Consider the following 23,354-nt stretch of genomic DNA (forward strand, 5'->3'; position numbering starts at 1 on the left):
CTATAAAGTTGCCATGTTGAAGATGTGAGGTTTGTGTGTGACAGTGACCATAAATATACACACATTTTCATATTAGGACAGTTTAATCGGTTGCTATATAAATAAATAAATAAATAAATAAATAAAATAGATGGAAAAAAAACACATTATTTTTGGTCTGGTATGTATTCACAGTGTAATGAACCAAAGAGGGGAAAACAACAGGATATTCATAAAAAGTTTATTTTATTTTTTTTTTTTTACTGTAAAACATCCCCTTTGACATCAATCCAAAGATCATGTAAATCTAACTAAAACAGGGCAACAAACAATGCTATCTGCTTCTACCTTTTTAAAATCCATAATAATACATTATGTCTAATACAAGACTCTTTATTCAAAAATGATCAGCGGTCCTTTAACCCACTTTAGTGCTCTAATCCCATGTCTCACTCTTTAAGCACTTTATTTAAAAGGCACTTTATTTTTGATTGTTTATTTCAGTCAAACTAAAACATTTACACAAGTACAGCAAAAAATATATATAAATAATGAATTAACTAGTGTTTCGCAATACTGATCACATTCTAAAGTACCTTTTTCTGAGGTAAGGACATAAATGAAATGATGTAGACCTTTTACAATTTAACCACTGGTTTTGTTAACAAGGCCTGTGTGTAGTGTAATGAATAGAACAATACATTTTTAACACAATAAAAAAAGCACAAAAAACAAAAGCATAGTTGTAGTGTTAGTTGATCAGATCAAACTTTGTGTGAGATTGTAGTCTAAAACTTAAATGGTCTTCAGAAGAAGATGAAATGTAACACACTATATTAGCAGCTCAATAGTGACTAGAGTTAGAGTTTTAGAGTTTATATATATATAAAAAAAATATAATAATAAATCTTCTAAAATTCCCAGGAGTCCAACCATCGGAGTCCAGCCATGGAGGAGGCAGGGTCATGAGCTAACGGCCCCCTCATGCCATAGGAGAGAGGGTGAAACAGATAGAAGCTGCACATGGAGAAAGATAAGAGATGACGGAAAAAATTAAGTATGTATAACATAACACAACAAAAAACAAAAAAATCTCCATTTCATTCAGGCTTTTTCCTCAAAAGATATTTGCAAACACAAGCTGCTTTTTAGACTGTGTAAATATTCTGTTATATATGGAACAATAATATTATGTAATATTATATATGTCCCAAAATTTAGCCATGTCACCCCACTGCCGCGTTCTCTCCACTGGCTTCCTGTAGCTGCCCGCATCAGATTTAAAACACTGACGCTGGCCTACAAAGCCAAGAACGGACCAGCCCCTCCGTATCTGATGGCAATGGTCAAAAGCCGATCCGCACCAAGAGCCCTTCGAGCTTCAAGTACGGCTCGGCTCGACCCGCCATCCCTCAAAATCCGCGGAAGACAAGCGTCCAGGCTTTTTTCTGTCCTGGCACCAAAGTGGTGGAACGAGCTGCCCCTGGGTGTCCGAACAGCAGAGTCGCTCGCGGTCTTCAAACGCAGACTGAAGACCCACCTCTTCAGAGAGTACTTGGACGAATAGTTCTATGGTCGCCTTATTGTATTGTGTTTAGCAATGTCTAAGCTTAGAGGTATCTTTTGAATTATTAGCCTATTCTATCTAGCGAAGGTTTTCTTGGGTAAATAGCAAAGCACTTTGTAAGTCGCTCTGGATAAGAGCGTCTGCTAAATGCCGTAAATGTAAATGTAAATGTAAATATTGTTACATTAATGTAAATGAATGGATTTTTAAATAATAAGTACATAAATGATGAATAATGGTATATAAATGAATTGTTAATGCAACCGTGTTGTTACAACAGTGACAATCATAAAGCCTGCCGGTGCGCTCACCTGTAGAGGACGCCCAGCAGGAGAACTGTCTGACCCCCTCTTAAAATATACTTTGAAACATGTGGACTACATAGAAGGTCAACATTGTGTAGAAATGTGTCCAGGGTAATTCCTTTAAACAGAGGAGAAGGTTCATAGGTTGTGATCAGGAAATTATTGTTTGTGTTGTTATTAATAAACATTGTAATGCAGCACAGAAGAAAATTAATAGATCAACCAAAACTAAGACTTTAGGCCAAAAGACATCATTTTGACGACAATGCCAAAAGTTAGACGAGAAACATAGTCTAATAGAATAATATTAATTTTGCCTTCTAAGAGTTCTAAGATATTCCTGGGTTGGCTTGCAGCACAGCTTACCAAAGGTTCGTCCACACATTTCCAATGATATTTGGGTCAGATGACTGTGAGACCAATTCTAAAAACTTCAGTTTCAGCCAGGGGTGCCTGGCTAAAGCACTGTCCTTACTCTACAATAGAAACTACACAGATTCTCCTTAAAGGAATTTGGCCGTAGTTCCCCAGTACCTGTAAGCATACTGCTGAAGAGCATAGCAGGGAAGTAGTGGTGATAGTAGAGAATACGGCCCATGGCATAGAAGGGCAGGTAGTGTAGCAGCCAGCCCAGGAAAAGCATTCCACCACCCTCTATTAAAACCTGGCAGTGTGCTGCGGACAACAGAACAGCAAAAAGAGAAAAGAGAACAGATGAAATGTAGTTTTACTAAAATTAGCAAAACTAGAATTCTGGTTTCAACTCTAAATGAAGGCATTCAATAGTTAACTACTCAAATCTGAAGATATTTCTCATGCTGAAAAGTACATTGTACTGCACTTGCTAATAAAAAAAAAAAAAAAGAATTCACAATAATCACAATGTGTTGCCTGCTTACCTTTCCTCTCTCCTTCCAATTTAACTCCTCTCTGTAGGACCAAAGAGCACACAGATACCATGGCAACAAACAGCCCCAGACTGAACAGGTTCAGCCACCAGATCACCTGAAGGAGAGAGGGAGGTTGCGACTGAGCAATACCATGCAGATTCTCAAACACTCAAAAAACTACTGTGTAAACACAGTATATCAGCCCCACAGCCACATAACAGGAAACCTTTATTTCTGAACCATCACTTCAAAGCATGAGTTTCTAATGATAATAATAATAATAATAATAATAATGTAAAAATGAAGAAAAGGGAAAAGACTCACAGGGTTCCCCAGTAGATATACCCGGTACTCCGTCTCATTCACCCCAGAAAATCTCAAACCCTACATATCACAGTGCCAATGATCAGATGTTGGATAAACTCCACTAATTAAAAAAAAAAAAAAAAAAGCCAGCTGTTGAATTCATCTGAGGTGTAATGTACCTGATAGTTGATGGGCCAGTGCCAAGGTTTAGAGTTTATCTCATTGTCCTTAGGTTTCAAGCCACTGTTACCCTGTTAAAAACATTAAAACTGCATTACCACACTTCGCACTTCATTGCAACATCATCATCAAGTGCGTGAGCTACTTTTCTGGGCCTGTCTTACCCTGATCATGACAATATGAGATTCCAGCAGAATCTCCAAAAAGGAGGGCTTGAGCACATGCAAGCTGATGTTGGGCACTACGTAGACACAAGAATACAATACATGAAGGTCCAATGAAAGGTTCTTTGAGAGATGCCTTTGAAGAACCATTTTTGGTTTAATAGCGAACCATGACATTGTTTAATGTTGTATAAATCAAAACAGTGTTAGGAGCAAAAAAGGCCATTAAATATGTTGGTTATGCTACAAGAACTTACAGTTGGGGTTGATATGATCCTCAATGTTCCACTGGGAGTTAGGAGTGTCCTTTAAATATGGACTACATGTGACCTCCACTTGTTCCCAGCCCCTTTAAAACAGTGACATAACAAAGGTGCTTCAACAATGTTCTCTTTAGTTATTCAACAGTTTCGATTCACAGTTCTGTCACAATCTCTCTGCAGTGTTTAGCTAAAATATCCGAACAAAAGCAGTATGTCTGAACCCAGGCAGAAGTTTAAAATCAGGTAGAACGGCATCTCTGCCACTCCAGGATGGAACGAACCAATTTTTTCATAATGCTGCTTGAAGTTGTAGTCTAGCTAACTGAGAAATCCTGCTTTGAGAAGATTTCTCTGGTTTGGTCTTTCATACGTAACGTAATCATCGGATCCCAGATTAGCTCCCTACCATCCCAGCACCACTTGCCAAGCTCTCACCACTTTGGAAGGGTCTTGCCTGATGAAAAGAGCACACAGCCAGTGGAGCGATGCAGGAAGCGGACTTTACTGCGCAAGACCTTCACCGGATCACCTTTCTTTCCCCCACACACCTCCACCTGCCAGAGGTCATTGAGGTCCCCTGTGCCATTCTGAAAGGGAGAAGAAGTAACATTTACTACAAACAACATTTGACAAAGCAAAACTTTTACCACATTGTAGTCAATCAGGATCGTCTGGTGTCTGAGGTTTGTTCTTTACATTACACGGGAGCCATAAGGCCAACGTAGCTAACGAATAATGGAAGCTTATACGCACAAGCAGCGCTCACACTATATAACTAAATGTACACATTTACTTCAAACCATGTGAAGTTGGATCAGTAATCACAATCTAACTTGATTATGCAATTCATTGACTTGATTATCCAGCCATCTGGATGCCTGAATTTCTTGGTACATTCACACAAATTACATTTTGCCAAATGATCACTTTACAACAATCACTAATGACTATCCACTTCTAATGAAATGTTAGCAACTTTAAATTAAGTTCACAGCCACAAACTCGCACAGCGTAAGCAATCATAGTTGCACTCACAATGCCATAGCCTGTGACCTGAAGGTGCTTCTTTGTCAGTGGAGCCTCATGGAGGTGACTGTGCAGGTTCCGGGTGGTTCTGATAGAGAAAAGTATCATAAACTAAATATAAGCTATACGATTTCAAGATACAGGAATGGCTGTGCTATAATAAATCACTTCATACTTGGATAATGACAGTTTCCAAGACAGGGATTAGGCCTGGATGTGAAAAATCACTATTCGAAATGCGTATAGCCTAGGGCTAGGCGCAATCCCGGTCTGAGAAACCAGATCTTAAGGTTTAATTTATGGAGCTGATGAAGCAACTTATGAAGGCTCACTCTTTGTGCTCTAGTCGAATGACGTCCCCATGGCGGACGAGCTCTGGAGTGCCTGAGTGATCTAAAAATACAAACACAAATATATATTTAGCACCAAAAAGTTGCGTGCACACACACACATATATACACACACACATACACACTGTTCCCTCTCACCATCACTGTCGGGTCTCTTGACCAGCCACAGGTTATTATAGTCTTTGTGCAGATAGGCAGTGACCTATTAAGGTTAAGAAGGACAGGAAAAACAAATAAGCTCAAAATAAGTAATATGCATCATCAATATTTGAGTTGAGAACATGAATTTCTCTGAACACTGTTAATTACGCATTTATTAAAAAAAAAATAATAACATACAGAAAAAAAAACATTAATGCTTAGGCAGAACAGCCTGACTTATGTGTGTGTATGCTGACCAAATATCAGTAAATACACAAAGACAACAGTGAGAAGTTTAAATGCAAACCTGCTGCTGGTGGGCTCCAACTCCCTCTGGGTAAAGATGCCAATGGGAATGGAGATAGCCTCCAGCTATCCGCAGGTTCTTCACCGTTATTACAGAGCCATATGCCAGGTCTGCTTGTGGACAGGAAGTAAAAACAGATTGTGATCTGGTTTGTGTCTGATCTACTACATGCTCTGGAGATCCTAACATCTGACAAAGTAGACCAAGGTGCTCAATCTAAAGCAACCAGCACTAAAAGTAACTGAATCACAGTTTTAAGACACATTTCTAAACAAGACCATTATATTAGGCCAAAAAAAAAAAAAAAACACTTTGTACTAGTATTGCCAATTAATATGTACTTCAAAAAACCCTCACCCTCAAAAAAGGTGTTTAATAAACACCAGACCAATTATCCCACTACAGCCAATTCAGGCCAACACTGCAAGAAAGACTGAAGCTATTTGGAGCACTTCAGCTCCTTATTTCTTTAATGATTAGTGAAACAGAATCTTGGATATCGCATCTGTCATGCAAAAACCTTTGATGTAATGTGAATCTGGCAGTTTACATTGTGTCATGTCTAACTGGCCAATAGAAATGCTCCGAAATTACTTTATGTGATATGAAGTCTGACAGCAATGATATGTATGGTTTACAACTGTACTCACATTCTGGCATGGTAGCATTATGCAGATTATTTCCAATTAGTCGAGACTGGAAAGCCGAGCTAAAGAAACCATCCCCTGGACCGCTGGGTAGAGAAAAGCACTTTTAGTCATTTTCAGTGCAGCAAGTCATCTCTCCACTGCAGTGAAATTCAAACCATTTCGGTAGCAATGCGAACAACTCTGTTTACCTTCTGTTTAAGACGACGAAATGCACAGCAAATATTGTAGTGTACAGGAACAAGGGGAGCAAAATCAGCCCGAAAATTCGAGCAAACAAGTGCTTAGCTAAATCCACCTGAAAAGACAGAAACTGCATGTAAGCGTCAAGCAAATCCAATCCAAGTGCAAACTTCAATACTCCACACTGTACTAGAGGTGAGAGACATGAGCGTTCCCCATATCCATACCAGAGACAGATGGAGGTCCCCAAGTAGCCTCCAGAGGTCCCATGCAGTGTTGATGCCAACTAAAAGGATGATAAACAGCCCCACAAACTTCACCCCTAAGGAGCCAGAGAGGTTCACCCCTGTCAGAAGCAGCCACAGCCACCAGGACCAGCTGAAAGGCCTAGCAATCGATTATTACAACGACAAAAAGAAAAGAAGATGAACAACAAACAGTATCAACTGAACACCTACACTGACTAATGACATATTTTTAGTTTAAACTAAACCAACCATGAAACCCTACTAAAATCATGTGGTGCATTGCCCTACCTGAGTCTCTGCCGGTTGAACTTGACCATGCTCAGCACGGCTCCCATGATGAAAAACATGAGGATGGGATCCAGCAGGATGTACTGGGAGAGGGTGATACACCCAGTGTCTGACAAGAATTTAAAAATGGTTATAAAGGTCTCAAATAGGTCTCAAATATAAGACATATCATCCCGAATTAGATCCCAAATATGAGCTGCCTCACATACTGACCAAAAATGAGCAGAGAAGCTGCGATGAGTGCAGCTGGAGTAGACTGTGACAGCTCCAGGACCACCATAAAGGCAAAGGGAGGCAGACAGGAGCCGAGGGCTGCACAGAACTGAACATTGCATTACACTGTCAGCTATGTTGTAACAGCAGCAGCAGACGTTGAAGAGTTATGCATGGACAGACAAAATTGTAGGTTTTCAGAAGACAGTCGATGCATCAGTTCTAAAGCCTACAATGTGATCACAGTGATCTGGTATACACATACTGGATCATACATGACCACCGTTTTGTGGTCAATCATTATCAATAAATGATGCATGAGATTTAGTGCAGCATCATAAATGTCAGTCTAATTAAAATAGACTTGACTTTGTAGGGTAATTATAAGCACATGCATCATGCAAACGTTTGGGCACCTTTGGCCAAATGACCAATGGCCAATTTTTTTAAATTAAGCAGTAGTAAACACAGTCTCTAGCTAACCAACCCTGAAATCCAATCATAATGCAGTTACTCAGTCTTTAATAGTATGAAAAATCTAAATCAACAAATGATCAATTCTGGATTCTATTAAATGAACTATAACTTAACACCCGATAGCTTAATAAATTATTCTGAATCTAAAATCTTTTACTTTAATGTCGACATATCACAGGATAAAAATACTGAAATAATTGTATATATTTATCAGAAAGATTACTTTAATAGAACTGAACATACTGAGTGTATAAATATTATCATTAGAGAAAGAGAGACACAGAAACATTGATCCAGAATTGCTAGATCAGTCTACTCCCATTTCAAATATCACGCAACATTCTCTCTGAGTGAGCCCAAGGCTGAAAACTGTGAGAAATGTGTTTACCCCTCTCATCCCCCAGTAGTTGTGGTCCTCGTATTTGTCTCCAGGTTTGACAAAAGGAAAGGTCCCATTATAGCCAGTCAGATATCCAGCAAGGCCAATTAGCATCTGAGTCCAAAAAACAACAACAAAAAGTCTGACAGATGCAATGGTTTCTAATTCAGGACTACGCATCCTTCAATCTTCTACTTTCCAAATGCAATACATGCACCATATTGGCCCTGACTGCTTAGAGTCAATGTGCCAATACTAAAGATACAAAAAGACACAGAAATCCTGATGTTGCAATGAAAAACATGTCAATGTGCATCTTAGTTAATAGAACAGGCGTTATCCTTGATGCACACATTTCTATGATATCTGATGCAGTTGCATTGTTTCAATATCAAGTCTTTGTAAAAAATCAGCACCAATCTGCACCCACTCCATTACTCCTCCCACATCCCGTCTCCAGCCTCCAGTTTCACTCGTAAATTATGTAACATTATGGATACAGTCATCATTTTCCTTCAGAATATTGTTCAAATATTTCATCAAAAAAGGCCAGAAGGTGCACATGTCAAAAATGCTGCAGCACATAAATGCAATGGACGTGTTTTTCTAATCAGGGACTAGTCCAGATCCTGAGAATGCTTTATACTGTGTTATATACACTATATATAAACGTATGATATATAATGGTAATAATAATAATAATAATAAATACTGCCTGTAGCCCTTTTTCGGCAGCACAATTTATCAGCCCCATTTACTCCGTCCATCCTTGGAAGGAGACCACCACAGGATCATGGCTGACCAGGAGCTATTTGGGTGGAGGACCGTTCTCAGATGTATGTATGTACAGTATGTCAGTGGGTGTGGTGTATCAGGGTTTTCTGTAAGTTTGAACATCTCTGCTGTTTCACTACTACGTTTCGAATAGTCCACCAACCAAAACATCCAGCAGTGGTTCTGTGGTCATGAACAGCTACACTCTTCGCAAAAAGTTCAGTATGGTACTGAACCACCAAAAAGGTTCTATACAGACCCATCTACAAAACAAAAAACAACCTTAAACCCAGCAAAAGGTTTAAGCTTCCAAAAGATTATTTTATGTTTTTTTTTTTTTTTTTTTTTTAACACTTTCACATTATGTGACTTAGTAACATAATTAGTGACAGTAACAGGTCTTATAACTTGGGTGGCAAAACCTTTGTACAGTCTCATGCAAAAGTTTGAGCACCCCTGGTCAAATGATTTGATTTGTTTTTATTTTCTATTTTCCACGTGCCAATAAGTTCACACCCCCTACATACACACACCTACACCTTCTTAAGCATATTTAAAATTACTGTTTATTCATATAACTTTACATACACTAATAAATATGAATTAATATATGAATTAATATGAATTCATTTCAGAATTGCAGAAAGTTTTCTATAGATTTTAAGCAAATTTTGTTTGTTTATATTTTTTTTAGACCAGGGACGACCAAACTATTAAATAAGCCTGTATGTAATATTTTTTTTTGTTCTATTTTGAACATAGATTTTTTTAAATGATATAAAGTTAAAAAAAAAAAAAACATAAAAATAAATTATAGGTCAAATGAATTGCATTACTACAGCACTGTGCGCTCTCTGTGTGGAGGAAAGTATTCAGACGGACTGACCACCTGGACTCCTCACCTTTCCAAGAGGTGGATGGACGTCAAAGAAGAAGGTGCGGTTGATATAATAGCTCCCCATCTTCCCAAAGTGCGTCTCATCCCAACTGCAAACCAAACACGACAGTGTTACAGACTGAGAGTAGACTCACAGACCCACATTCAAGCAGCCGTGAAGAAGTCGTCTCTCACCACACGTGTGGCGGCTGGGTGAGGCTGTGGAAGCGGCTGTAGAGGGAGAGAGCCGCCACGCACAGCACCGGAGCGAGCGGCACAGTCACACACTCAGAGTCACGGCGGGGGGTCTCCGGTTTACACGGCTGTTCAGCACACGTCCCGTTGAAGCCATGAGTGTCTGAGACTCCTGCCTGTCGGGTTTCAAGTAACACAGGTTTCGTCTTCTGCCGGTCCTTCTCCGTTTCCCTGCATGGTCTCCGACTCCGTACGGTTGGTTTAGACAAGCTCCGTCCCTGTGTGTCCTCAGGAGACCTGTCTTCCATTAGACAGACAGCTGGTGCTCATAAACGGAGGCGATTATATTATCTATACTGGGTAAACTGGTGTTTCTCCACAGTGGCTTATATCTGTGAGGAGAGAGAGAGAGAGAGAGAGAGAGAGAGAGAGGCAGGCGCACAGCGGGTCAAGTTACTCTCATGTCGTTTCCAATAAACTAAGTTACTATATTAAATAAATAACGGAGGATTAAACACTGCCGAGGCCAACATGCACAGGCTGAAGCTCTGTTTAATAACGGTGCAGATCGCAGTGTTTACAGCCCGGACCTGTGCTCGTCTTTCAGCAGCTCTTCGTTTACTGTTTCAGCGGTATATGGAGATGTTGGCTCTTCACTGCCACCTACCGAGAGAGAAGAGCCACCGCAGGACAAGCTTTTGAAGGGTCCAAATAATGAAAACTCAACTTTTCTCATCTTTCTAACCAAAAAACATACGTACATGTAATGGATGGGGGATAAAATGTGTCCAAGCACATTAATAGAGAAGCGAATGGAAGGAAAAGATGTGGTAGAAAAAAGCGTACAAGCAATAGGGATAACCGCACCCTGGAGAGTCCGGTCTGTGTGTAATGAATGAATATAATATACAAGTTTCACTTTTTACCACTCAATCCCTAGCCCATACAGCCCACACATAACCTATAGGGCTACAGAAATGGTCCAAAGGCTTGTGAACATCTCTTCTAATCAGCTACCTCAAGTTGCACCCATTGCTGATTTGATTTGATTTGTTTTTATTTTCTATTTTCCATGTGAAAATAAGTTTACACCCCCTACAAACGCACACCTACAATAAAATGTGTCCAAGCACATTAATAGAGAGACAAAGGGAAGGAAAAGATGTGGTAGAAAAAAGTGTACAAGCAATAGGGATAACCGCACCCCTGGATAGGATTCTGAAACAAAACCCACCCAAAAATGTGGGGGAGATTCACAAAGAATAGACTGTAGCTGGAGTCCGTGCTTCAAGAGCCACCACGCACTGACGTATGCAAGACATGGGTTTCAGCTGTCTCATTCCTTGTGTCAAGCCACTCTTGAACAAGAGAAAAAAAGGACTGGACTGCTGCTGAGTGGTCCAAAGTTATGTTCTCTGATGAAAGTAAATTTGTATTGGTCTTAAGTAATATTCTAATTTTCCTGAGATACTGAATTTAAGGTTTTCATTAGTTGTCAGTTATAACCAAAATTAAAAGAAATATACACTTGAAATATATCAGTCTGTGTGTAATGAATTAATATAATATACAAGTTTCACTTTTTACTACTCAATCTCTAGCCCATACAGCCCACACATAACCTATAGGGCTACAGAAATGGTCCAAAGGCTTGTGAACATCTCTTCTAATCAGCTACCTCAAGTTGATCTTCCTGGATCCGATAAACATGATCCCATTGCACCATGTCTACACATGTCTAATGCCAGGAGTGTGCTAGAGGCATGCTACCTTTATGTGCTACTCGGAAGATTCTACTTCCCACTTGTAAAGTCTGAAAAAAGACATGATTTGAAGGCTGTTTGACTGTTTAATCTGTTTGGAATATTTATAAATACTCCAAGGTTTTGTCCCAGGATGTTCCACTCAAAACCGCTTGAACAGAAACCTGTGAATGAGAGTAAACCATATATATAGACTGCAGTGTTTATGTGTTGCTGCTGAATAACTAACACATCTAATTTATACAGGTGTCATCGTTTTTATACACTCAAGAAAGTCTGGGCTCATCGAAAAATACAGTGTTTGTGGTGGCGTTCATGTGCACTGATCTCGTAAATACAATATTTCCGACATGACTTGAAGGCAGCATGATTGCATCTCCATCTCATCTCAGTAGTTCACTATCAAACTTATATCCAACTTTCCCACTAGAAAGCCCTCCCTCGTATTGAGCTGTGCAGCAGAGGAACTGTATTCTCTAGAATCACGACGCTCAGTCTAATACCTTTGGGATGAGCTATGGTTGTGATCAGCTCTTGTCTCATGACAATGCTCCAGATTCTAGAAGAAAGCCTTCCCTAGACAGTAGAGACAGTTACTCCCAACAAAAGCAGGATACACTGTTTTTAATACCCTTAATTTCAGAATAAACAATGAATGAGCAGATGTCCCAATACTTTAGCCCATAGTGTATTTATTTATTCAGCCTATTCACTATGAAATTCACATACTACAAAATAGAGCTTTTTAGAGGTCTAACTCCAGGTCTACTGAATTTCTTCATGATAGAAATGAGTTAACAAAAACCCTGATTAGTTTTGTAGACATTGCGACATCCCCCCGAACCTGCCAGAATGAGCCGTAGTCTTCAACTGATTAAGTGGAGAGTGGTGGTTTGTAAGGCAAAACAGCACAAACACTCAGAAGAAACATAGGTTTACAGCTCTTTTTGGATAGTAAGTAAAAAATACTGCTTTTGGGCTGTAAATCTCTCTCTGTAAATGAGCTCAAGTTTCCATACCACAAACCATTTCTTGCTCCGTGTTTGCTGTGCCGTATTCGTCTGCTAATGCATTTTATTAATGTACAATCACAAGGCCCAGAACTATGTACCGTACTTTGATTAATAAGATGTGAACTCAAACACTGAAGCGGAATATCTGAATCTTGCATGTTTAAGATCCCCAAAAGCATCCCTGTGATTTCAGTTCAAAATTCAATCACATGAGTGAGGGGTCCGTTGCTGTTAAGGTATATTGTCTGCATGTTTCCGTAAACTCCGTGTCTGACAACGGCCCCAGCCTCGGAGCACCCTGCGGACGAAGCTACCTCCTGCTCGCACAGAGAGACGAAGCGCTTGTAAAGGTGGAGGCCTTTCCACCGCTCCACAGCGTCATGGTGATGCACTCGGCTGCCTTTCAGCACTCCGGCTATGGTGTCTTGGGGAACGATCAGCACGCTCCCTGGTAGTTCCAGGACGGATATATGCCTGCCATTGCTGGTTGGGAAGAACTTCGCATTAAGCAAGGAGTTCACTGTGGAGGCCAGAACACAGAACAAGGAAGATTTAGTATCAGGAAATGTGGTGGTAAATGTACTAGCAGAATCTGCAGCAATTCTCCCAGACATTTTGTCAACTAGTTTCAATAGAGAAAAGATGACTTTGGCTTTGTGTCTGTGTACCACACTGAGCATGAAGAAAAGAAAGGAAGGAAGAGCAAAAACCTATCTGAGGGTGTGAGGAAAGTATGGACAATCTCAAGGCTAAAAGTCCATCTACAGAGATCTTAATGTTCCTGTGTACACTGTGTGCAATGTCATTAAGAATCCCATGGCAATCTAGCTAACGTCCCTGGACATGGATGGAGAGAAGAACTGATGAAAGAAGGCCACCAAGGACAATTCGAATGGTGGTTAAAGAACCTCAATCAACATTCAAACAAATTCCAGCTGACCTGCAGACACAGGGTACAACAATGTCAGCTTGCACACTCCATTCTCATCTAAATGAAATGGGACGCTATGGTTAGAGACCCAGAAGGCCCCCACTGTTAACCCAGAGACATATGTTTGATAGAATGTAGCTGCAGAGAACGTTCCTATGGACAGATTTGACCAAAATAAGAGCTTCTTTAATAAAGCACATCATTGTAGCATTTACAGAAAACTGAAATGAGGCCTTAAAAGACAATAATACGGTCAAAGTGGTCAAACATGGTGGAGGTTCAAAGATGTTTTGGGGTTGTTTTGCTGCTTCTGGCACCGAATGCCTTAACTGTGTGCATGGCATTATGAAATCTGAAGACTACTGGACTGCACAAATTCTGGAGTGCAGTTTAGGGCCCAGTGTCAGAAAGCTGAGTCTCCATCAGAGGTCATGAGTTTTCCCAAAGCAAACTTCAAAAAGCACCCAGGTTTAAAACAAAGCACTAAAGAGTTCTGAAGTGGCCAATAATCTAAGATCTAAATCCAGACTCATTGTTCTTAAAACAGCAGTTGGGAAAGGGCACCCTTTAAATCTGAAGCAGTTGGCAAAAGAGGTCCAGAAATCCAGGAGACAAGTGTAGGAAAATCATGGCTACAGGAAGTGACTGATATTAGTTATTGTTTCTACCAAATATTAATTAGAGTGTGCCAATAATTGTATCCAGTCCATCTCTGCAGTTCAGTCCATCTTGCTTTTTTTGTGTCGTTCCAAGGCAAATAAAAGAAATAAACATGTGACAGCAGAAGTGCAGAGGAGCCACAATTTTTGGCCATGAGTGTACTACAACCACTAAAGGTGCACAAGGTGTAAACTATTTGAATAAAACAATATTAAGAATTATTTTTGACAAAAGATAGAAACATGATAACTTACCCATTTTGGGAATGATTTTCTCAGTAGCGCCTTTATAAAAGCACACATAGATCACCATTCCCTCGTGGATCTGTAAACAAAGAAAGAAAATGAGAGCAGTATGTCTCACTCTCATCACATCAACCCACTTAGCATGCGGAGTGTAAATGTGAAGCACTGGATAAAATACCTCCACCCATTCTGAGTCAGCATCAGCTACTTGAGGCTTAACTTGCAGTAAGGCATGTGTGCACTGCTGAACAACAGTTCTCACACTCAAGCTGCAGTTTCTCTGCTTCTGTGCCAAATCCTCAGGTGGCTGACGAGAACAGCTAGATCTGGTGCAAAGCAAATTGAAAAAAAATCAAAGCAACAAGTCAATCAGTTATTAAATTGAGCGGAATGAGTCTTAGTTTCGTATAGATGCAGCACCGAAAATTATTTAATATTTCATATTTCATTATTTCATAATCATAAGTCAAATAACCCCTTTTCTGTACAATTAGAGAAAATAGAAAAGAGAAAATGCAGGAAGCTGCATAGAATGAATAATGGAGTGACAATATACTAACAACATCTAGAATATCAAATTGACACAACTTGAAAGTAAAATAAATAAATAAATACATTGGCACACTATTGTTGGGTGTAGTGCATACTATTTAAATATACACAATAAAATTATTATTGATTAAAAAAACAAACATTGACTTTATATGACAAATTATTCCAAACTTTTGAACAGTGTAGTATATATGTATAACTGTGTTTCATTTTTACACATTACAAATGTAATGCTTGATTGGTTTCTCATGTTCTCACGGTTTTACTGTTATCCAAACACTATTTTTTTATATATATATATATATTTTTTTTTTTAAGTTTTATAATTCTAATGATAAGCACTGTATGTATAAAAGTTTTATCATACTATATATTATAAAGCTCTGTCTTTTACAATGCTATCACACAAGTACTAAAGGATTAATTAATTAATGAATAATCAGACACACAGTTGCATCAAGGAATTTCTGCACACTGTTTACCTTGTTACCGACTCCTCTCTTATGGCAACTGCTCCGTCTGCAGTAATACAGTCAGGTTGGAATGGAAGCAGGCTTTTGGGCCTGTCGGTACTCAGACACTCCTCCACAGCCACCTCTGAGACTGAGAGATGCAGGTCATTTTCACTTGCCATTGTCCCGTTCATCTGACCAGGCAGTCCCAGACTAAAAGTAGATAAAGTGGCAACATTAGATAGACTAGACTTGATTAGATAAGTTACTGAGCTGCATATAAACATAGTCACAGTGAAACTCTGAAGTTAAGCAATTCACAATGTGCTTTAACCTGATCGATAAATCAAAAAAGACCAGAAACACCAGTAATATGTTATATGTATATGAAATAATATTGAATAAATGACTAAATTAAAATGTAAGAATATAAAGAACTATAAGCAAGTAACAGAAGTATGGCACAAAAACAGCAGCACCCTCTGTTATGAAGCCTAACTTATGTCCATTTTCTGTGATATACCAGTATATGCTAACCCACTTTGGCCAATTATTGAACTTATTGAATATTGCCATTATTTAAATAAATGCTAATGATCATCCTTTCTCTCCTCTCTTTAATGTTCCTCATTATAACCAAATAAACGTGAACAACAACTGAATGTCTACAGTGTTACATACTGTGTACAGTATACAGCATGTGCTGTAGGCTAGCATGTGCTTCCTCGGAGTCACATTAAGTGAGCCACTGTTAACGCATCATTTGACACCTAAAGGCGCTTGGAGGCAAACTGCCAGTTCTGTTACATCAGCATCACACTGAGTGATTGGGAGCGGGACAGTCATCCTACCCTGCCATGGAAAGCAAGGCCAACTGTGCTCTCTAGGACTACCAGCCACACTTAAATGGCTACATTCGGGGTTGAGGTGGAAATTATGCGAATATGATTTTGTGCTGAGCTATTTCTTTTAGATCAAGGCCAACCTGTAGTGATCCTCCATGGGCTCCAAAAGCTCAGAGACCTCAGGGCTTCCAGGAATAGCACAATGCTGTATACCAGGAGGCTTTTCGGAGCCTGAACACTCATGACAGCGCTGAATCCACATCGCTATGTCTGCCTTCAAGGAGCCCCAGAAGAAATGTCTGGAGATGAGCTTCAAGCACTTCTCGTACGAGAGGTGGTTCATGTCATCATGGTACACGGTGAGTGTGGACTGCACCTCCTCTTTGCTCCTCACTACTCTGCGCCTCCCGTGCTCCTGGACGCCTCTCCCCGCGGTGTAGAACAGGAAGCCATCTGCATTAGACAGAATGGATCGGTTTGATCTGCAGTGATTCTCGAACACAGGAATGGCAAAACATGCTAAAAACAAAAGCCATTAGCATGTTTTTAACATGCGGTATGATTCCACAAATGTAGTAATCGCATTACGGTTAATACTATGAAAAAGGTTGCCTGCACAGATTGTGTTGGCCATCCTCTAGTCACTCATCAGTGGTCACAGGACGCTATCGGCTAGATATTTATGGCTGGTGGACTGTCCTCAGGCCAGCAGTGACGCTGAGGTGTTTAAACACTCCAGCAGCACTGCTGTGTCTGATCCACTCATACCAGACACTAACACACAACCACCATGTCAGTGTCACTGCAGTGCTGACAATGACCCGTCACTCAAACAACACCTGCTCTGTGGTGGTGCTGTGGGATTCTGACCATCAAAAAACAAGGTGAAAGGAGACAGAGTATGCAGAGAAACAGATGGACTACAGAATTATAGAACTACAAAGTATGGAAAGTGGAGCTGATAAAAGTTCATTAGTCATAATATTCTGATATTGTCACAAAAAAAACCTCATATCTCCAAGCTTTACAAGGAAAGGAAAATAAACTTCTTAACTTTAAATGAAAGTCAATGGAAAAATTGAGCTTTTCTACTCAACTCAATGGTCAGATTCAAATTTTATATATGATCTTATCACTGTCATGCAAAAATCCCAATAACATAATTCGAATTTATTACATTGTTAAGTAATTCTTTTCAAAATTTCATGATGAATGGACCAAAAGTAATGCTCCGAAATTATATATATTATATAATATATTATATATATATATCACAAATTTCACAAAAAATGACACATTGACTTTTATCAAAACGTAATAGGTCCGTTCCCCTTTTTGGAGAAACAGGGTTTGTACGTGACACAAACAACGTGTGTGTACGTGTGTGTGTGTGTGTGTGTGTGTGTGAGTGTGTGTTCACGACCACAGATGGGTTAAATGCGGAGGACACATTTCGCTGTACATAGTACAGTGACAAATACGTGCACATTTACCTTTAAGAGACACTAACTGATAAATTCACGGGCGAATCACCACTGACATTGCACTTTAGTCCATAATTACGCCCTTGCTGTTTTACCTGTTAGCAGCTCGTTACCAGAGAGAGAATATTTGATACTTTTCTCCAAGAAGTCAATCTCTGAAAGTATCGGCTATTTGCTTATTAACAATTGAAATACTGCTATCTGTACTGAGGCAGATGATTTACCATGAATAGCAAATCTGGTGCAGAGTCTCCTGAAGGTGTTTTTCTCCACAGAGGTGAGTCCAGGTGGATAACCCTTTCCATTTAAATATTTTTCAATTGCATCATATTTGGAGAAAAAAGCATGCTGGATACTGGAGTCATCCTCGAAAGAGCCACTCCTCTCATCCAAACCGAAAGTAGAATCTTCTCCTTCGTTGCTCTGTGAGGAAACAGGTAGTCTACTGTATATCAGCACAAAACACAACATGGAGGCTAACATGGTTGGAACTAAAGCACAGCAAAGAACAGACTACCTGTGAGGTGCAGAGTAGCAGGGTGGGGACTGCATGAGGTTTGAGCTGAACAGACCCTCCTGAGTGGTCGAAGCAGTCCTCTGTGAAGTGAGTGGAGCACACAACAGACCTGGGCCGCGGATGCCAGTTCACTCTGTGCAGGTTTCTGATCCACTGATTAAGTCGCTCAGGCTCATCAAATGGAAATCTGTGAAAACAACATGGGTTGCAATCTTGATGAGCAACATCTTAGACATTGTGTCTAAAAAGTTTCTTGCATGAATCGAAAACAGTGGTTCCCAGCCCTGGTGCTGGAGAACCTCCTGTTCTGCACATTTTTGTGTTGACTCTGCTCCCAACACACCTGATCTAGCTAATCAGTTAATTTACAAGACTTGAACTGAACTTGAACTTGAACACCTGAGTTGAAGGTAGTGTGTTAGAGCAGGAAAGCATTAAAATGTGTTGCAGGGGGTCCTTCAGGACAGCTACATTGCAGAAGGCTATTATACAAAATAGTTACAAATACACTGCCTGATGTCTGAGACATTGTTTTATGGTAAAGTATGCTAAGATTGTGGGCACATGTAGGTTGCAATGCAAAATAGTCTGTTTGTTTCTTACACATCCCTGATTTGGACACATGTGGGTTCACTAGCAATTTTAGATAGTGGGTAAAATGCATTAAAATGTGCTTTGACATTGTGATGTCCCCATTACCACTACAGTACAAAAATCACTATATCATCAAATCAAATCTATTTGTATAGCGCTTTTTACAACTGCCGTTGTCACAAAGCAGCTTTACAGAATCAGTGATCAGTAAGAGGACAAAAGATCAACAACATACAACAACATGAAAACCTAAGACCTCCAGTTAGCAAGCCAAAGGTGACAGTGGCAAGGAAAAGAAATAAACCTTGGGAGGAATCAAGACTCACAAGGGGAGACCCGTCCTCCTTTATCATTATAGGAGTGCTCTACAGTGCACCAGTGAATTCAAGGGGGCTGGTAGAGACAGTCCAGGCAATGTACTGATTCCGACGTTTGCGTTCATACAGACAGCTCCTCTGGGTAACATCTGAAAAATAGGCTACCGTGCATGTCTGATGTTATAATAATGCTATTATTAGTTGAATTCCTTTTACACCACAGCGGTGATAGTCTGTGATAGTCTGCATATAACTTAACCCCAAATCCAAGTCCAATGTTATTGCTATTGTCACTGTTTCATATGTCATATGACTGGTAAGTAAAATTAATACTTTTTTATCACAATTTTGTGATGAACGGACCAACAGAACTGCTCCAAAATGACCTACATTTGACACTGACTTCCACTAAAAGTTAAGTTTTGTGAAAGTTTGTTTCTTTCTCTTGTAATTGTAAATGTAGTTACTAATGTGGGGATATAAGGTTATTTGGGCTTGCTAATTTGGAGGATAAAAGAATTTTTGGATGAGCTTCTCACCGATGAAAGGTCAGGCCCAGCGTCCTCTCCAACGGCCCATTGTAGTTATTGCAGCTGTAAACGGCACACCGGAACTTTTGTGTCGCTTCATCCATCTCCATGCAGAACTGGCAGTTGCCAATCCACTCCTCAATGTCCCTGCTCATAGTGCCCCAGTAGTAAAGTGCAGATACGGAGCTCAAACATCGCTTCAAACCAAAGTGCCCTCTTTTGTCATGATGCTCCTTTAACACACAAATGACTTCCTCCCTGCTCCGAAGAACCCTGCGTAGCTTGGAGCCATGGCGGTAATGCAAGACTCCATCTATAAATAAAAGACAACAAGAAGAAAACATGGGCCTTCTTCACCAAAATTCATAAAAAGTGTCTGTGTACTAGAAAGAACCTGGTGATACGTTATTTATCACAATACAGGGGTTATGATTTAATATACTGCGATACTGTAAGCAAGCGATATAGTTCCGAAGAAAAACAGTGAGATCTGAAGACAGAGTACAACACCGCTTTCTAGTGCTCAGGGGTTTAAACACAACACTAAATGAAGCACTGTCTGCAACCAATATTTACATGTGATTTATTCATGAGAATACTACAATACTGTGTCTTTGAGAATCCATACAGTATTGCAAAAGATAATGTCCATATACTTTAATAAATAATTTTTTTTTTTAATTCTAAGTTTTTGACATTCACCAATTTTCTTATTTGGGATTTGTTCAGTTAATGAGGACAGTGGGATCCATCATTATAATAACAGAGCTGTGGACAATTCTGCAGTTTAAAAACACATCATGAATCTGAGCTAGACTTTTGGTTAGGGCTTTTCTCAAGAACACATTTAAGTAAAGTCTTAAGAAGACACTGGTGAATTGAATTGAACTGAATTGAGGCCTTTTGTGTGATTTTGACTTCTCTGACCAAATGTTGAAATTGTGAAGCAGAAAATATGTAAAGAATGAAATATGGTGGTCAAACACCACAAGACGATCCCTTGCTTAAATTCAGACAAATGTCATCTCATTAAAATCTGAACAAACAAACTTCAGCTTACCTCGGAGGCAGAAGCGTTTGGCACATCTCTTGACCGCATCTTTCCTGCAGTAAGGCGTACTGCTGTACACACCTGTACGCAGGTACTTCTCTAACGCATCATACTTTCTGAAGTAAGGTTCGGACGTGGCGATCAGAAGGGGACTGCTCATACTGCTTCCATCTGTGCTGCTCTGCACAGTGTGACCTTTGGAATACGGATGCTCTGAATGCACTGAATCGTCATCTACCGCAGGATGATCATCCTTCACAGATTCCATGGAGACATCGACCCAGCATTCATTACTGACCTGTTTCAATAACACAATGACAAAATGGCATAGGTTCAAGATTCCCTGTGATACTAAAAACCATGGCTCTCCTGATTATAACATGTTGAGCACTCCTTTACACCAAGTTGGCAGTTTATTAGTTACACCTCAGCTATATAGCAAACAGCAAAATAGAGGATTCTTTTTAGGTCGTTGAATAGCCAGGATTGAAATGATTTGCAAACAATGCAAATAATGTTATCTAATAATCTAATAATCTAATGCTGTGACACAAAAAAACTTAAAAACTTTATGAAATATATAAAGTAAGATAGAGGTAATCAGGCATCAGCCACAGTTATCTAAATTATTAATGATCTGTTTATTTATTTATTTATTTTTAATCCCTTACAGTCATGCTCAGCCACAATATGTTCATATCGATTGGGCTGTAGCTGACAAACTGTAAAGCAACAAATTGCCTTTAGTCAGCAATAATAGCAACATATTCAGTAGATGTACCTGATAAAAAAAAAGGCCAATACACATAGCTGCAGAGTATGTGTACCTAGTAAACTTACTGCATAAGCCCAGAAACTAAAGTACAAGTGACCTGTGGATATGCAGATGATTCAAGTGTGGGCACAGCATCCGATTTAAGGCAAACTCCGTCTTCACTTTGTTCGAAGCTGTCCTCTGAGAAGTGTTTGGAGCATATAGCTGATCGGTTGTGAAGAGACCAGCGGTCCCTTTGAGCAAAGCTGATCCAACAGTTGAGTCTGTCTGTCTCGCCAAAAGGGAACCTGTTGACCAGTCGAGAGGCGTCCATCATAAACACAAACAAGCGTTCAGAACGAAAAGGAAAAAACAAACAAACCAGCATAATCCATACCGATGAAAAGTGACACCATCCTCATCATCAGCCAGCCCTGAGCTCTCACAACCAGGGACAATGCACTGCAAGCGCATGACAGGATTGGAGGGATGGGAACAACCCTCGCAGCTGTCTATCCACTCAGTGATGTCTTTGGATATCGAGCGCCAGTAATACAGATCCGACACAGCTTTCAGGCACCTCTTGCGGCCGGCATGATTGCGGTTGTTATGTTGTTCCACCAGAACTGCTCTCACCTCCTCTTCACTGCGCAGCACCTTACGCTGCCGTTTTCCATCTACGTACCATAGAGCATCACCTACAAGAATAACAAACCCAAAGATTTACCTCGGGGCAGTAGGCCAGGAACAATGTATTCATTCATGTTTAGGGAAAGTGATCTCTCACCTGCCCAGCGGAACTTCTTACTGCTCCTTCTTAACACTCCTTTAGAAACTTTATCATGTTGGGTATAGGTCCCGAATCGAAGATACTTCTCCACTTCATCAAACTTGCTGAAGTTCATCCTTCAGACATAAAAAAAGTGGATGTTAACATTGCAGACAGATGTAAATATGCCTTTTCTGAATTAGGATGCTGCGAACAGACATATATTGGCCATTGTCACACAAAAACCTTGGATCTCCAGAATGATAACTTTACAGGAGAAGGAAATCACTTACATTTCAATGGCAGTCAAGGTCATTTTAGAGATTTGGGTTTTTTATTTAGGTTTATGTGTGACAGCAAGTTAGCTAGCTATGTTTATATTGTTTTTGGAATCAGACAAAGATACATGTTGGTCAAATTAAACCTCCACAGACTAACAGAGGTTTAACTGAGTCTTTATTTATGTTCACAAATTAAATACACTGGAACTGAATCCACTGCCATCCCAACATTCAACTCTTATTATATATGATCTGTTCTCAGCACAACTTTGGCCAAACATGGTGAGCTAATCGCATGGCTACGCATAACCAAATGAAATCATCTCATCTCGTTTTAATAACGTACCTTCATAGATCCGTCGGTACGAGCAATAATTCCCAGAATTAAACGTTAGGTTTATTTGTTAGCTGAGTGTTTCTGTGTGAACTGCGGACTTCATTAACGCACATCGACGGAACACATTTCTGAGGGGAACCAAATTCTGCGGTACATCAAGCTAGCCTAATAACCTTCACCAACCTGGCGTGTTTACCGGTTCAACGTAGTTCCAGTGCATTAAACACAAACTACAGGGCTTGCTTAACAAAACTATTTGATTTTTATGATGCTTAATTTAAATATTAAGCAGAAAAGTGTCTTAAATCATTTCTTTAAACGTGCTGCGAGAAAAATCGACGACGGAATTTTACGGAGCCCTGTACGTCACTTCCTGCTTGCAGAGTGTCAAAATAAGAGTTGCTAAAGAAATTAAAACTTGTCAAAGATGACAGTGGCACAATTTTAGACGACTGCACACTAAAGCGTTAATCCAGAGAGTCAAGCAAGTTTCTGCACTT

The 23,354-nt window shown here is 39.8% G+C and overlaps 2 protein-coding genes across 3 annotated transcripts; both read right to left on the reverse strand.

The window, feature by feature from the left end:
• Positions 1–144: 144 nt before the first annotated feature.
• pomt2 (protein-O-mannosyltransferase 2) lies at positions 145–10,382 on the reverse strand. Of its 2 annotated transcripts, XM_072690476.1 has the most exons (22): positions 10,350–10,382; positions 9,760–10,151; positions 9,590–9,674; positions 7,923–8,027; positions 7,058–7,166; positions 6,845–6,953; positions 6,536–6,695; positions 6,317–6,423; positions 6,129–6,211; positions 5,479–5,588; positions 5,169–5,232; positions 5,013–5,073; positions 4,690–4,768; positions 4,090–4,241; positions 3,649–3,740; positions 3,392–3,468; positions 3,227–3,298; positions 3,066–3,125; positions 2,751–2,856; positions 2,386–2,526; positions 1,858–1,969; positions 145–996 (listed from the first exon to the last, which is right to left on the reverse strand). In XM_072690476.1, the coding sequence occupies exons 2-22, from the start codon at positions 10,065–10,067 to the stop codon at positions 891–893; spliced, it is 2,298 nt and encodes a 765-aa protein (XP_072546577.1). In that variant the 5' UTR covers positions 10,068–10,151; positions 10,350–10,382; the 3' UTR covers positions 145–890. The 2 variants fall into 2 exon arrangements, with proteins under 2 accessions (XP_072546577.1, XP_072546576.1); XM_072690475.1 differs by having other exon boundaries at positions 9,760–10,376.
• A 1,583-nt stretch (positions 10,383–11,965) lies between these two features.
• Positions 11,966–23,202, reverse strand: LOC140564820 (uncharacterized). The gene is made up of 13 exons (XM_072690477.1): positions 22,864–23,202; positions 22,255–22,373; positions 21,865–22,165; positions 21,586–21,775; positions 20,723–21,011; positions 19,672–19,975; positions 18,222–18,408; positions 17,929–18,127; positions 16,361–16,673; positions 15,406–15,588; positions 14,550–14,697; positions 14,381–14,450; positions 11,966–13,055 (listed from the first exon to the last, which is right to left on the reverse strand). The coding sequence occupies exons 2-13, from the start codon at positions 22,370–22,372 to the stop codon at positions 12,730–12,732; spliced, it is 2,628 nt and encodes an 875-aa protein (XP_072546578.1). The 5' UTR covers position 22,373; positions 22,864–23,202; the 3' UTR covers positions 11,966–12,729.
• Positions 23,203–23,354: the final 152 nt, after the last annotated feature.

This window comes from Salminus brasiliensis, chromosome 10 (assembly GCF_030463535.1).
Source record: "Salminus brasiliensis chromosome 10, fSalBra1.hap2, whole genome shotgun sequence".
Classification (NCBI taxonomy): Eukaryota; Metazoa; Chordata; class Actinopteri; order Characiformes; family Bryconidae; genus Salminus; species Salminus brasiliensis.